The sequence below is a fragment of the Rhagoletis pomonella genome, unplaced genomic scaffold, assembly GCF_013731165.1.
Source record: "Rhagoletis pomonella isolate Grant_MI unplaced genomic scaffold, Rhpom_1.0 Rhpom_scaffold_00010, whole genome shotgun sequence".
NCBI classification, from domain to species: Eukaryota; Metazoa; Arthropoda; class Insecta; order Diptera; family Tephritidae; genus Rhagoletis; species Rhagoletis pomonella.
The window spans coordinates 37,906,748-37,923,791 of NW_023458564.1; the positions used below are offsets into that span (position 1 = coordinate 37,906,748).

At 33.7% G+C, this 17,044-nt stretch overlaps 1 protein-coding gene across 1 annotated transcript; it reads right to left on the reverse strand.

Annotated features, from left to right (window-relative positions):
• Positions 1-293: 293 nt before the first annotated feature.
• Positions 294-14,622, reverse strand: LOC118746380 (fatty acyl-CoA reductase wat-like). Its single transcript, XM_036480235.1, has 7 exons — positions 14,047-14,622; positions 13,753-13,881; positions 10,520-10,639; positions 9,929-10,027; positions 8,893-9,049; positions 3,095-3,284; positions 294-441 (listed from the first exon to the last, which is right to left on the reverse strand). The coding sequence occupies exons 1-7, from the start codon at positions 14,620-14,622 to the stop codon at positions 294-296; spliced, it is 1,419 nt and encodes a 472-aa protein (XP_036336128.1).
• Between the last annotated feature and the right edge of the window lie 2,422 nt (positions 14,623-17,044).

Below are 17,044 nucleotides of genomic sequence, written 5' to 3' on the forward strand. Positions count from 1 at the left end.
AAAAAAAATTGCATTTTCTTTTAAGGACTATCCTAATGTAAATTTAAAAATTGCCTATGAACTCCATACAAAATAAGTACTAACATCTCTAGGCGGTTCACATGTCAAATTGGCGTATGCAGCACAAGATTCAAAGCAAGCATTTGTAACGGCACTATATACCAAAGCAAACCCATGCAAAATATACCCGTATATACCCCTAGCCATACATAAGTACTTGCACATACATATGTATGTAAGTATGCTTGCTTGCAACTTATAACGTATGTATATTTGTTTGTTTGTAATCAAACTTACCACAATGCCTTGTCAAATGGCTCGTGAAATCCCTCACGTGACATGCGCATATATTGGCCCCATGTTAAATTGTTCCGATCGAAAATGTAATTGTAGACAGGTAATTCCTCCTTGGATTCTGCATCACTTTGGCGCAATAAAAATCTGTCGAGAAAGGAGAAAGAATGCAAGCATCCACATGAGTAGAAGCAATACTCAAAAGTTTAAACCAAAGGACTGGCAATGGCGTTGCAAAATTACTTGAGGGCAAATGTGTCCAATTGTTGCAAGTAAGAGAGTGGCAGACCAACATGCAACAATCATGGCAATAAATTTCACTAACTGATAGCAGACGTTGCAGCTTCATTTGTTGTCTATAACATGGTGTAAGTGCAGATAGATGCAGTCATTTTTTTTTCATGTACCTACAAGCGGTATGTAATCTGCGTGGTAATCAAGTGGTCTTTAACTGACTTTCTGAAAACGAATGCATGCAATCTATATACATATTTTCCTTGACAGCTAATAAAGGACTTCAACGTTTTTATAGATTTGCACAATAAAATATATCCCATCTATTCAAATGTCGTTTAGATTTATTTTCAAATAAAATAAAATTGTATTGGCCTGCCAATGTCGCAAGGTCAACTGGAAAAGCACGAAGATAAAGCTTCTCTGGAAAATTTAAGTTCTTGACCTCAAAGTTCAATCTTGGCGGGATCTGCAAAGTGGCAGGAATATGTCTTCACATTTAATTTCATAAAACCACTAATCGTTCAATTTAATTCTTAAGGAAAAATCTGTTTTTCAAGCGCACAGAGATTTTTATACCTAATTGCATATATACGAGTACAATTAAGATATCTCATACAGGGCTTAATGTGCAACCATGTACTGGAATGGTTCTTTCTGCGATCGGAATTGATTTTGCAATGCGCCGCCAGGAGACTATTTCCTTGGTCGGGAGACCGACTTTAGATGCCGGAAATTCCACATAAGAAATAACATAGGTACAACCCAGGGAAACTGCAAATGATGATCTTCTGATTATCAGATCAAAAAATTTGAATTTGTGCTATTCTGCTTTCCTTGTAAATCACATCAAAGAGAATTCTTCGTTAGGGCAGGCACGAGGGCTGTTATAATCCTCCTGACCTGCTAGGTAACCGTCGCCTAGCATTAACTATAAACTCATTCAATACCTACAAGCCCCCGGTACCAGACCTCATCATACTGCAAAGTTGAAAAGGCGAGGAAGTATAAAGCCTATAAATGGCTGAGCTTCGATGCTTTACCTACTTTTGAGATAGCCTGGCGGTCACAAGGGCCCTTTCCAGTAGGACGATCACCTCCATACTCGTCAAGGAATGCTTTGACACTATCCAACACTTGGCAGCAAGGATCAGGGTATTACTTTGCTGGATACCAGGACACTGCGGTATCATAGGTAATGAGGATGTCGACGAATTGGCAAGGGAGAACCATGAATGTACAAAGGCCCGCCCTCATTGTGGACCACTCCTTCTCTGGCGCTTAACATAACGACAGTTAATCTTACAGGCAAAACGGAAATTGGTTCTTTCTCTGTATATATATTAGATACCTCACGGAGTTTTTAAATGGGGCAACGTAGCTGGAGGCAGACAGCAGTGGACTTTTTCAGTGACTGAAGTGCTGACGGAGTGTGTTCTGCTACGAACTCTCTTAAATATAACGTTTATGAAATATGTTACCTTCCTGCGTATCTTCGTGATTGGATTGCGTCATTTCAGTATAACTATAATATTTAATGTGTCCTCAACAAAGTACGACCATGTTGTGCTGGTTTCTCTTTTACAAAAATAGTTTCCATTTAATTGTCTTCTGCTTAATATTTGTACGAGGAGCGCAATGAGAAGGTAGCCTTTTCGGTAGAAAATAAAACGCTCTAACCTAATTTGGCGTTGTGTAAGATTCACTGGTCTGTTAGCAGATATTTTGGAATACTTCATCATTCTGCAATTTTTATGGTCAAGATATTTGGTGCGACATTCAGTATGGATGGTCCAATATACACTACTGCTTACAGAAGCGCCCGACTCCCGCCCCATTCATTCAACTAGCATTAGCATGGAATGGCTCTTTTGAAATATCTGCAATACACATTTCTTTTCTGGTCTTTTATGCCAAAGACATTTATAAGAATTCCACAATATTAACAAACATATCTCGTCTGCATTCCTCTTGGATTAAAATTGAGACCTTAAAAATCCCCAACCACCGATCTTAATTTGCACCTGATCAAAAATTAAATTCCACTACTGTGTTATTTCCATGCTATCCGAATTAAAAACTCACTCAAACGCGTCCTTTAAAACCATTCAAGGACACTCTCAAAAATTCGGAGCCACTTTTCAAGTAACAAAGTTCATTTTCTTTCATTTCTTCCACACTTCAACCCCTTAGGATTTCGTCTTTAAATTCTAATGAATACAAATGAGTCTCGAATGTGCGCCTAAACCTCGTCCCATCCATGCATGCATAACAACTATTATTTACAGTTAATGCAACGGAAAATGCCCACTCGTTCACATCCACTTTTGGCTAAAACTTCTTATCAGTTTTTGCAGAGTTTTTGTTATTTAACTACAACGTAACTTTTATTTTTTTTTTTACTATTTTCTTGCAAAACTTCGACACAGGCAATCAAGAATGAGAGTCCAATTTGTTGCTACATATGTACATACACATACACTTACAACATGTTTATATGTACATGAATGGTTTGCAACTCCAAGTGGTTAACTCTTTTCGATACCCCACTCACGCGCGCACTCACCTCCTCGCTATATCCCAGGCACTGGCAATCATTGCATTGACACAGTAATCTGCCGGCACCATATTGGCCTTGCAATTCGCCCGACCATAGATGCAGCGCACTAGACCGCGCGCCGACCAAGTGCACAAACCTGATGGCCCATACAAATTATCAGTCCAGCCGGGAAATGGATCCTTGTAGGTTGACATAACTGAAAATAAATGAGAATTAATGTGTTGCTAAGAGTTTGCATACATACATACATACATATGTATGCATGCATGCATGAGTGGGGATGTATGTGGGTGTGCACAATACTATAGTGCATTTAAATACATACTTGCTTACTTGTTTGTACATTAGGGTGTGAGTAATTTGTTTACGAAAACGATGTAATATGAGTGTGCTCCCATTTATTCAAAGAATTTTAAGATTTTTATTTTTTTATGTTAGAATGAAACAGTAGGAGAAGCCAATTTAGAAAAGGGCATTTTGTTGTTTGCCGGAGAAAGTCGATATTAATGGCGTTAAGACGACTCAAGAGGCCTTGTGACGAAGTCATCAACCTTGGCTCTAAGGGAGGATGTACTCGTGAAATAGTTTCCTGATACTCAGTTGCCTGGATTGGTTCTTTCTACCAAACATGGAAAACTATAAAAAATTTAAGGTTTCATAGTGCATATAGAAATGTATATTAATTTCTAATTTTCCATTTAAAGGCTACGTACTGCGAACATTTTAATGCAAAGAAAAATTAGGTATTGACCTCACCAAATGTTGAGGATCACCGCAAATGGTTTGATGACTACAGCTTACGGGTCTAGCCCTGATTTATCTGGATCTCTTTTAATGAGCATTACTGTCAGAAATTTCCAGTGGGTGGCAGCTTTATTATCGGCTTTCAGGATCGTCATATCCTTCGACAACAAAGCCAAACTCATGACGCACACGCGGCATTGAGCAACTGATAAACTCCTAACTGATAAACCTACGACAGATAAACTTATAGTTTTCCCCTTTTAAGTGCTCCCGCAACACGTTCGACAAAAAAAATCTAAAGATTCAACGGTAATTTTTAGCCACTTGAAACTTGCACATTATTACACTAAAATTGAATGGGCTATAAACAATTCTAAGAAAAATGTTTGAAATTTTGATGAAAATTTTATGAATTTTTTTTTTCAGTGTTCTAAGTGTTCAGTGTTTAAGCTTAGGTTTAAGGGCTTCTAGCAGCTCCCAACAAAAAGCACACGAAATATTTTTCATTATTTCTGTTGGTTGAAAAAGTACCTTGCTTTTAGGTTTGTTTCTAGCTCTCAAGAAAAACGAAAAATTCATAAAAAATTACGCACAAGAAATGGAAGAGAAAATTTTCAAAAAAAAATGCTCGTATATTTATTTCTCCAAGAAAATTTGCAAGAAAGGCAAGCGGTTTTTTAAAGCAACAGAAATAATGAAAAATATTTCCTATGATTTTTCTTGAGAGCTGGATTCTAAAAGCTCAGTTAGTCAATGACGTAGCGTAAACGTAGGTTGACGTACGTAGCAGCATATAAAATTGACTGTTGATAGAGAGAGAGAGAAGCAACGGCAACGTCACCGCCATGCGGTGGTGAGTTTTCGTTAACACGCGAATCCCATAAGCTAGATCGTGTCTGCGTCAACCTAAGTCTACGCTACGTCGTTGACTGTTTGCGCTTTAAGCTTTTGCTGTAAATTTTCTTGAAGAAATAAATATCCTAACATTTTTTTGTTTTGAGAGCTGCAAACTAATTTAAGAAGTTTTGATAGTAGAAAATTTCTTTTACATTTCTTTTGCATTATTTTATATGAATTTTTCATTATTCTTTAGGATTCGAGGATTTATTTATTTATAAGTTAACAAGAGGATGTAACTACATCGATGATTATGTTTGCTTAAGTTTCCGCATCGAGGTACTTAAGCGGGTTCCTTTAAGTACCCAACCCGCCTAAGTACCTCAAAAATATGGCATTTTTCGTGAGGTACTTAAGCGTGTTTTACTGTACGTATATGCCTTTGAAAAAATAAAAGAGCGGCAGCCATCCGTAGGCGTTGAGAGCTCTAGATGTTCACACAAATTAACACCACAAAAGCTCTGCAAAATAGTAGGACAGCTGTGAAATTATTTCAAGATCGGGATGGCTCATTTGAAGATAAATGTAGAAATCTTTCAATAGACATTTTTCTTTCTTTCTGGACCTTCCGGAAGCACCAGACACCTCTAAGCACGCTGCTAGCGGTAAGATCACCACCAACCTACGAAATCAGAAAAAAGCAATAAAGTATAAAAACAAAATTAAAATAAACCCACTGATTTCTTATTTGTTTTACTTTTTACCTAAAAAAAAAACTTTGTACTTATTTTGGTTTGCTCGATTCTAAATAAAATCAAAATCAGGAACCGATTTTTTTTTTCAAATTTGCAATTTTCCGGATAACTCTAAAATCGGTTTTGGAAGAAAGGCGAATAATCGAACACCCTTTATATTTATATTATATAGTTAGATAACTGTATTTACCATTGCTTTTGTATAAGTTCGTAGGTTCTAAACTATAATAAATTGTTTTGGTAGCCAAATCTCAACTCTGTTAGCAGACACACAGTTTGCTTGAACGTTTGTGTTATTTTTTTTTTTTAGTTTTAATCTGTTTTTTTTTTCATTCTTTATTTGTATTGGTATTCCCAGATATTCATTTAATAGTGACAGATACTAGTAAAAATTTCTATGGAGTCGTAATCTTCCATAGCTGCTTTTGAGCTTTGCTTTTTGCTTCAATGATTGCTATACTTATACTGATATCTAGTAAATTATATACTTAAATTTTTTTATTTTTTTTAAGAAACAATTCTCAAACAAAACACAACAAACTTCTCCTGACTTAACTGTTCTATACAAAATGTGTACATATGTATATATTTGCGCGCTTTGTTGTGTTTTGAATTCTGCAACTTTGAATATATATATTTATCTCTGTTTATATTTCAAGAACTTTGCTGTGCATTACCTTGTCGGTTTGGCTTTTATCTAGTACATGGTTTGTTCAAACTCTGTCCTCATTGTTGCAAGCCTGCATTTTCCTTTTTGTGCTTTGCTGCATTTGTGCACTCCAAAAATTTCGTATCTCTAACAAATGTGTCCAATGGGACATTTATGTCATTGAAGTGTAAATTTGCTTACAAAGTTTTGGATATTTTTTTTTTTTTTTTTACCTTCAAATATCAGCATTGCATTACCTTCAGTGTGGTAAGTAGTAAGAAAAAAGCGTCTTTCTCGAATCGGCAAATGGCGAATTTAAAAGAAGTTTAAGATAAAAAATATGAAATGATGTGGAAAATTTAAATTTTTAAGGAAAACATTAATTGCCGCCAGCCAGCGAAGTCGTTACTCACTAAAAAATTATTATTAAATAATCTCGTTCGATAAAACCTTACAGTGCTTAACGTTTAATTAAAAGCTTTTCTATGGACAACGTATGCATATACTTTTTAATCTTAAAAACCCTTAAAGTCTTGCCGTTTTGCCTGTAATTTCACACAAATCCCTCCTTCTTAGAGAATACATAAGCAGTGTTGCCAGAAAAAAACTTGTTAAAAATCTTCCAAGTGATGATAAATCTTCAAAAAACCCATAAAAAGATTAGTGAAACTAGAATAAAATCTTTTTTTTTTCTCTAGAAATATCTTTATTGAAGATTTTGTAACAAAAAAACTTAAATTTTTTTATTAAAATTTTGTTTGTTATACAAAACCATAACACATTTTGCTTTAAAAAAAATCTAAATTATCCTTTGTATAAAGAATACCACTTAAGGTGGTGGTTTCCAGCTTATTACGAATTTTTGATTTGTTCAAATTTATTTGAGGCAAAACTCTCTCCGGATCTATGCATTCATCCTCGCTATTTAAATTTAGAAACCAAAATTACTTAACTTTTCGTTTAAACAAATATCGATCCATAATTTTTATCTTGTGGAAATTCATAACGCCGAGTTTGAGCTGCACAAATTCGAGTTTGAGCGCGAATTTTGACAGGCAAAATCAACAACGAAAACATTTTCATAAAAATCAATATTAATATCTACCAGTACTGCAAGGTAAGTTGATGAAAAAACAAAAAAAATGTGTTGCCAACTATTAAAGAAATAAATCTTCAAGTGTTGCCAGATATGTTCACTGTGAAGATTTTTTGTATGGAGTTTTATTTTGTTGTACTTATCTTCATGTGAAGATTTTTCTGATAATTTATGAAAAATATCTTCATCTTGAAGATAAATCTTACTTCTGGCAACACTGTGCATAAGTCATAGTCGCGGCTGATGCATCTTCAGCCTCTAAATATCACCGGACGCACTTTGAAAGCTTCTTTTACCAGATCGATTAGTGCACTCATGGTAAATTCACCAGCTATGCGGTTTCTCTTAACCCTCGATTGGAATTGTGTAACTTTTGTAAAATAGTAAGCCTCCGTTTTGTGCCAAAATTTTATATTTATATTTTTTTAAATCTCAACTATCAACTATCTATTGATATAAGGCTCAATAGAACCCCAAAACTAAAAGTCTTAGACGCAAAATAATACAAATATAAAATATTATAAGTATATATTTATTACATAAACCGTTTACCCTAACAATTTTGTAAAAAATTTACTTTTGTGCTTTCCAGTTATACATATTTTTCAACACTTTTTATATAGGACCTTTGTCCTTCTAAGCCTTTTATGCGAATAAAGTTTGAAAAAAATACAAATATTTCTCAGAAATTTATGTGGTGTATCTTATGGGACCCAGATTCGATTTCTAGTGTGAGCAGCATCGTAGTAGCTTTTGGTATGCTATGGCCAACCTGCGAGTGCGTTTTTGCCATGAAAAGCATTATCATACAAACTTAGCAGGCGTTTAGAGGCGGCGTAAGGTTCTTTCATCAAGACATAAATCATAGATTGAAGGAAAACCCCAAATAAAAGTTCTGATCTCGTTGGTCTTACATCAAAACTGGTTGCGTCTGCTCATTGCTTACTTTTTTCATAAAAGTCGTATGGTTTTAATATAATAATAATATAGCGAATTATAAATTCATGTTTGTTGCTTCGACGAACTATACACGACCAGGGTTAACGTCGTCATATTTAGATAGAGGTTTAAAAAAAATGCAGGGCATAAGTTACGGGTCAATTATAGATGTCAGTATTCTCGCTTAGAAAACGAACTTTCTTTAAGGTGATTTTAATCATCACAAATCGATGGGCTTATTGAAATTATTAATTCACAACAGAAAATGGGGTGTAAAATTTCAGTTGAGAGGGCAAACGAACTTCTTGCCCCTTCAAAATAAAAAGCCTTGAAACTTGTGATGTTTGTACGTATGTACGTACATTAGACTGTGCCGGAAAAAATCCCCCGTACGCCTCTGCATCTTAAATAATTTTGCAAGGCAATTTCGAAAAAAAAAAATTTTTTGCCGAATCTAGGAGTCGCTTTTTAATATTTTTCGGTGACAGCTACACTTGGCAATAAAAATTTGTTTTAAAATAGTTCCACCGGTGTAATCGAAATTTTTGCTTAGCAAAGGTTAATTGATTTTTGATGAGCTTTACTTAAAGATCCGCCTGTAAATGACTAAAATATGACGAACAATTTAAAAAATAATAAAATTTTTCGAAATTGGTTTGCAAAAATACTTTAGATTCGTAGGAGGACGGCAAACTTTTTTTCTTGTACGCTCTAATGATACATACTTACTATGTATGTGCGGTAGTTGGAAACAGATATATATACATATATATTTTTCACTTACCGATCGGTGGCCGAAATATACCAGCTGGCAAGTAGAACGCCCGATGATTAACCAAATTTTCAGCACATTTCTTGGTCATCGTATACGTATTGGGCATATCACCGATCAGGCAATGGCGAAACTTTTCCAACGTCTCATCGTCAAAAATGCGATAAATCTATTTAACATACATGTTTGAAAAAATAAATTATTTATTAAATAAAGTTTATTGCAACAAAAATTCCATAAGAGATATTAACTTTTTGTTGTATGCGCGTTTGTTTTTTTTTTTTTGTAAGTTTGATTTTTTTTCTGAGCTACTTCTCAGTTTTCAAATAGACAAATAATTTTTTAAATAGTTTAAAATACAAAATGGTGGGTTCAATATTTTTGATGAATAACTTTAACTTAGAATTTTAAAAAATCCATATGTAACCTTTTCAGCACTTAGATTTCTCTTAAAATTTTTTTAATGAATTTTGCCATTTTAAATTCTTCTCCCTTTACCATTGATATATGGTTCCGCTGAGCCCATTTTTCTATGTATTGAAATAAAACTAAAGGGTAGCGCATCAAAACCTATCAAAATATTCAGATATTGCAACACTTATGTATGTTTGTATGTATAGTTGAGTAATTATGTATCTTATTAAAACAATAAAATATTTTTAATTATTTTATCGGCAAACTTTTCTAAAATCAATTTAAATTGAACGTGCAAAAACTAAGCAAATTTGTTTTTTATATGTCCTCGTATGCAAGTAAGTAAATGCATATATAAAATATTGGCTGATACAAACACAAGTACCCAACTAAATTCGAAATTTTTATCAATTAAAATATTTTAATTCAATTTAGTCACGAACCGCATGCTTTTTATATTTCATGCAACTGTAGATTTTATACAAATTAATGTCTTTCTTTTTAGCTTGTTTTAATTCTTGCACGTCTATACTACATATACCTATAGTAAATACGTATATTTTCTCAATCAATTAAAATTATTTATGTATGTATGCATAACAAATATATTTCCTACCACCCTTTACTCGCTTACCTGCATAATTTTTTCATAGCCAATATCATTTTCATATACGCGCTCTTTGATGAATTTCCGGTTGCAATTGCAATAAAGTGTTGAAATGTGTACAAGTGACTGAAAACAAAAACATAGAAGCTATTTACATATGTGGTATGTATGTACATTAGACTGGCTCAAAATATGGACTATTTGTTTTTTTTTAAGTCCCTTGCAAAATATTATCGGGACAAAAAAATAAAAATTAATAAGTTTCCATGAAGAACTCGTTTTAACTTTAAATAACTTTTGTAGGATTAAATTTATCTAAAAATCTTAAGAGAATTTTTTTGCTGCCCTCAATTTTCTTCCAAAATATATACCGCTTCCTGTGCTATTTTCGTGGATAAAAGGAATTCGCATGAGCGACCTTTAAATATTAATATAAAGGGCTGTGCTTTCTTCACTCACGACCCTAAAATGTTGCACAAGGGTTTTTTTTTTTTTTTAATTTCGATATTTTTTAACCAGTCCAATGTGCACATATGCCCAATTTCTCATAGTGAAAACAGATTTTTTTTGCACCACAGACTCCTGTGAAATAGAAATATATGTAATATACATTAATACCTTTAAGTTTTTCATTTCCATTGATAAATCAAGTATCTTCTTTGTACCTAAAACGTTTATATCAATTGCATCGCTGAGCTTTTCGTTGAATTTGACTGAAGCGACAACGTTGAAAACAATCTGAAAATAGTGCATCAAATTTCATTCATATCATTTTAAATACTTTAATTGGATTGCAATTGTTATTTAATTAATTTTAAGTTATTTCAGAGATATGCATCATGAGTATTTCAGATCATATACGTCCATTGTACATTAACTCCACAATTTGTTAAATCTTCATACGAAATTCCACTACCTTATCTTCAGTACTTCCAGAGATTTGCTGTTTGAAAATTTTACTTATATGGGAGAGACCGCGAAACCTTTTACAATAAGTATATGCCTGATGAAATTGTCAATATGTATAAAAGGTGCCGCATGCCCTTTTCAACTAACCATCCACATTGTCCATAGGTTAAGTTGAAGCGGCTGCCTTTACCCAACCCGTTCGTTCACCTAGAAGTAGAACCAGTTGGTTAGGTTCAGAAAGCGCAAAAATTCGTGAATGCCTGCTTCACTTAGGCCAGCCAGATAGACAAAACGGTGGTGTTGAAATGGCGTCTTCTCGCCCACATGAGAGTAGGGCAGTGACAGAGGTAGTGCTCCAAACTCTCGATTTCATTCACATCTACCACCAACTAAGGCCGAAGTCATTGGAATAGTCATAGAATTTCCACTAGACATTGAAATGACCAAAAATTTATGCAATTTAAAAAAAGGTAATGTGGAAATGAACTTAAAAACTATTTTTTTAGTATAATGACATGATTATTTTTTGATGTCCGACTTTGTCATTTACAATTTTTGCCATTTAATGCCTAGTAGAAGGCCAGCATAAATTATTCAGTTTTTATGGAATACCACGGCTGCTTATCCAGTAACTTTCATATTTCTACATAAGTATGGAATTGAGTTAGTACCACTTGATATCAAGTTCCATTACTCAACTATAAACACTTGCAGAGGTAAGCCGTATAAAAATTTTAGCACGTACAATGCGAGCCATGCCTTCTTTTTCAATAAAGCCCATTTTTCTTCATGAGTTTGTAATCAGCTTCGTATATATCCATACCAAGTTCCAGTTCTGTAGCATAAACACTTCCAGAGAGGCACAGTATTAAAATTTTTATGGGAGGTGCCCCAGTCCTATTTTCATGGGATTTATTTTATACACCTATATTCCCACCAAGTTCCAATTCTCTGTCAAACTACTTCCAGAGATATGTCGTATAAAACAATTCAGTTTTTATGGGAGTAGCCACGCCTCGTTTTCAATTACACCTATTTTTTGTATGGGTAGTGAATTAGTTTCATGTACCCTCGTACCAAATTTCAGTGCTCTCTAAAAAATTCTTTCTACTGCTGACTACACACGAGGCAATCGTTGTAACAAATTTTTAAGCAATATGTTTTTTCTTTTTCGATACACACAAGGCAACCATTATTGCAACCTCAGTAGGGTTGGCGATATTATGAAATGAACATACGGAAACAAATTTAGTTTTCCACCAAAACCTAGGAAACCGACACGGCAAATATCAAAATATTTTGATTTTAGGGCGACGGTTGCGTTAACACGAAACCAGATATTTATAAAGCCAAGGTCTGTCACCTTTTAAATATTCCTCAAAACAGTTTTGAAGATATTTTTATAAGTACTATTACAACAGCAACAACGAGAAAGTGATCTGAATTAAGACTTCGGGAGACAGATGTAAGTATATACGTAGATATAAATCAAACTCATACTCTCACAAGTGCAGAAGAAAGCAAGATAAGCTACTAACCGTAAAAGGACTGGTATGGACACATCACCTTCTGAAAAAAAAATAAAAATTCGGAGAATGTGGCTGCCCATTCGAAGTTCCACATGCTAGTGCCGTCTCACAATGGTTAGGTATGGTCGGTCCATACGGCAAATCGCATGCTACTAGCCCACACTTTAAATAATGTGATAAAGACAGATATAGGTACAGTTCTATGGAAATTTAGCAACGTTTACTCTAAGCAACTTATGCAGTGCATTGTTGAGAGAAGGCTCCAGTGAACTACATCTTATTATATTCCCTTTTAGAAAACATTCATTATACATAAAATCCAGCGCAATAAAAAATTGCTTTCATCTGCATTTACAAAACATTCTGTTCCACTTTTTCGAGAACAAAGACTTTAAATTTGAAATTTCTATGACAAAGATTTTGAAGAAATCTTTAAAAGTGATCTGTATAAAAATGTCCCAACGATGAGTTTCATTATGCCTATTTTACAACGCTTTTATCAACTTGCAATGTTGTGTTCCAGAAACTTTCAATGTTGTGTGTCCGACACCATAAAGCAAAGCTTTGAAAAGCTCCTATAAAAAGGCATAGTGAATAGGGCGAGGTAGATGACATCTAGATGTCGCCCTATGTACTACGTTTGCTACACCGGAAATAGACGACACGCCATTTCTTTAAATAAAATTAATTGGTGCTCGTTTGTATGTACATATATATGTAAATGCATGTGTGTGCACCTTTCTATTAATATCGTTGACTTATTTTAATATCTATTGCAAAATTTTATTCAGACAGGACTAAAAAGTAGAAAATAAATAATATAAAAAAAACTTTTTAATATACAACGCTTTTATAAATGGACTTAAAAGTAGAAAAGAATACTTCTCAGTCCCATAGAATTTGTTTTGATAACTTTTGATTTTGAAATTTTAGCAAAAGTCATTATAAACAATCTATGAAATTGAAAATGAAAAGCGTGGGGCGCATGTAATACACTTGAATTGATATGAAAAGTAATATATGAATGTATGTATGTGGGTATATGAATAACGACCGCTTAAAATCGATTTCAGAGTTCTACTTTCGCTGTAGAAATTTTAGGTCTACGTTATGTAGTTTGACTATTGTCAATTAAATCGAATGCTTTGTATTGCATGCGCTCCACGTTTTTCATTTTCAATTTCATAGATTGTTTATAATGACTTTTGCTAAAATTTCAAAATCAAAAGTTATCAAAATAAATTCTATGGGACTGAGAAGTATTCTTTTCTACTTTTTAGTCCATTTATAAAAGCGTTGTATATTAAAAAGTTTTTTATATTATTTATTTTATTATATAGTGGCAATTAAATTTACTCATGTGAAAGGAAAGGTATCAAACAAATTTATTTCAAAACTGTTTAAGCAACTAACCTCCACCTCTTCACATAAAATCTCTCTATCTTCTGAGATAATGCCCAAATCAATAGCGCCGTAATCCACACGAACGGGATGCACCTTTCGAAATAAATCTGGCTGCTCGGCACGTATAGTGTCAAAGATCTGTCGAAAATAAGGCAAGATATATATATATATAAATGTATTAAACAGATGAGTAAATATGAATTTATGTAAACTACATTAAAAGTCTATAAAAATATATATATGTACAAACATAGACTTAGCACTCATATAAGTAAATAAATAAATAATAACATTTATACCCACCGATTCGCTAAAGAAATTCTCCAAGCGTTGCTCCACACTCATATTATCTTTACAACGAATCAACATATAAATTTTACGCAACTCAAATGCACGCAACAATTTCTGTGTGAGTACTTTTCCAACGAAACCGGTACCGCCAGTGATAAGAATGGTGGCATTTCGATAGAAATCAGTAATTGGTGTTGGTGTTGGTGTTGGTGTTGTCGTTGCGCCTATTTCAGCCGGCTCATTGCAGTTAGACGATGATGAGCTGAATGTATTGTGCACCGAATTCATCGTTTTTGTTGTTGTTGTTGTTGTATATTTAGTGCTAACGCTTGTTGTTGAAGCATTGCTTTGGTAATTGTTTTCGACCGCTTTGTTCGTGCTTGCAGTTTTATTGGCGGTTTGGTCAATGCTATTGATTGTGGTTATTGTGCAATCAGGTACTATATTGATTTCATTAGCTCCAACGCCACCCATTTCTTGCCTATTTTCACCAGAACAATCGCCATTGATAGAGTTAATTAATGAGGTTGCTGAGCCGGTTTGGGATTTTGGCTCAGGAGATTCTGAAAAAAGTGACGCGAGAGGCATTTTTCAAGCAGTGGAAATACTGAGCGAGATTTTTATCACGTACAAGGACGAACTGTAGAAAGTCACCAATTTTTTATTTCAAATATTTAGTTTGTTAAATGAAACGAATATAAATATAACTTCTAGATTTAGACAGACCATCCCTATGACTAGTTTCTATGTGGGGCCACATGACAGAAAAGAGAAGACATGTTCTTAGAGATACGTCTATAAAAAAATTTTTATTGATATTCTTAAAACCAGTACGTTCTTAATATGCAAAAGCATTTTGCTTCATCTCACAGCCATTTTTTTTTAGCAAGTTAAAGTTTCTTCTTCTTCGCAAAATTTTATATTTCTTCGTGAAACATTATGTATATATTCACGCATTCCCTTAATTCGCTAAGAATTTTCGTTTTCGGTGATCACTGATAAAATTTTGTGTAGCATTTTAAGGCTCTGACTATCATTTTTGCAAAACTAGCTCTAAAAGAGGTTTTGTTTTCCGTAGAAGATATGTCGAACAGTTGGCGCCAACGGTCTTTTGCGTACTTCGAACAGATTTATTTTTGGAAATTTTCTCGTTTGAATACGTTTTCGTTCTGCACTTGACAGATGCATTTTCGTAATTAAGAAGATCCGAAAAAAATCCAAAAATATATGTTCCATTCCATGGAACCCTAACGCGGGCTCTCCTCAAGGCTAACAAATAGTAACAGGCCTCTCTGCGCACTCACAACATGTGAGTGGGTTTACAAATTTTTAAGACGAATTTTTAAGGTTACTTGTAGGTTTTTAAGAAATTAGCGCTTGGTGGAAATAGCCAGAAATTGCCATTTATCTAGACGGTAATGCCTTTTTAATGTCATATGTTAGTACGCCAAAATTGCCTTTGCTGAAGAGATACTATAATGCTGAGTTCCCGAATGTAATATGGAAAATCTTCACTGCTCGCTTGGAGAATAAGCGTCGGTATTTCCACCCGTGATATTTGCAGTTTTCAAGGCCATAGACTACGTGAGAGAAAATAGGTGGACAACATTTAACTCACCGGCTGAATTGCAAGTGAACAAAATTCATGTTTATCTCAATTTCAGAAGTCGTCACTTGACAGGCAGCAGTAAATCTTAGAGTGTAGCTTTTTCTGTCACAAAAAATCTTCTCAAAAAAATTATTTTTTGTTCGAAAACAGTGTCAAAATTTAGGGGCCTCCATTTGTGTTTCAACATCAAGACATACACCACAAAATGTTTGAGATGCTAAAAAAATTTTATTAAACTTAAAAATATATTTTTTTTTGTGGAAGGGGAGGGGAACTACTTCCTTTTTTAGCTCAGATCTACAAACTAATGTATATAATAGACAACTAACTAACCTCCCATCTCGCTTGCTTTGTTTTCTCTGTAACCCATTTCAATTATGTATTTAGCCTAGTATTGATCACAATATAGCATAAGCACGTTTTTAAGTGTCAGACAAGGAAATCCTTTCTATCAGCCGATGCCTACAACCACTATTAAAATGTAACCATCAACGGCTGTTTGTTTTGGCATTGCAAAACGCTGCCCACATTCAGTTTCGCATGACTTGCATAAATGTACTCGTTTAGTAACACCGTGCAACCGAAAAATCTGCACACAAGAAAGAAGGGGCCAAATATATGTATAACTGCGTTTTTATTATTTCTCTCTGACGTCAGTTTTTTTAAAGGACTAGGAAATTTCAAAAATATGATTAATTGCAAAAATTATTTTAAAAAATTGGCAAATGTAGAGTAACAATATGGGTAACAAATAAAAAAGAAAATTCTATAATATTAAAAGACTCAATTTTGTTGTGCACGAGGACGAAAAGGTTTTTCAAAAGTCCTTCTAAAATTTTAGACTTCAAAAATTTGCAATAATAATTTCTGAAAAAAAATATATGTTCAAGACTATGTACACAAGGCCACATCATGGAATTTCATCCCATCAACTTTAGTAGGTAAAATGTACCAAATTTAATTTTAAACATGTTTTTCTTTCATTTGGTACCTATTTAATTTGTTATTACACTTTGCACTAGATTTTTTAAATAATTTTTTTTAATCAATTACATCTTTGGAATCTCAAGGTCCTTTAAAAAAATCCTGACTTCGAGAGAGAAAAACCAAAAACGTAGTTTTACTACATTCGTCACCCAGTTTCGTGAGTAAATTAATTTTTTTCTTGTGTTTTGAAATTTTTTTGTTTTTGTTGCAAGGTGTAATTTAACCTACTTAATTTTCGTACCTCACAACATAGTTTTTGTTTTAGTTATTTGTAACTCAATGCTAGAGAATATATCACAATTTGAAAATTTTCAAAGACAGTGCAACTATTTTCGTATTTAGACAATTGCATTTTACAAAAATTTAGATTTCTATTGCTTAAATCTTTTACTTCAGTGTTGATTGCTTATCTTC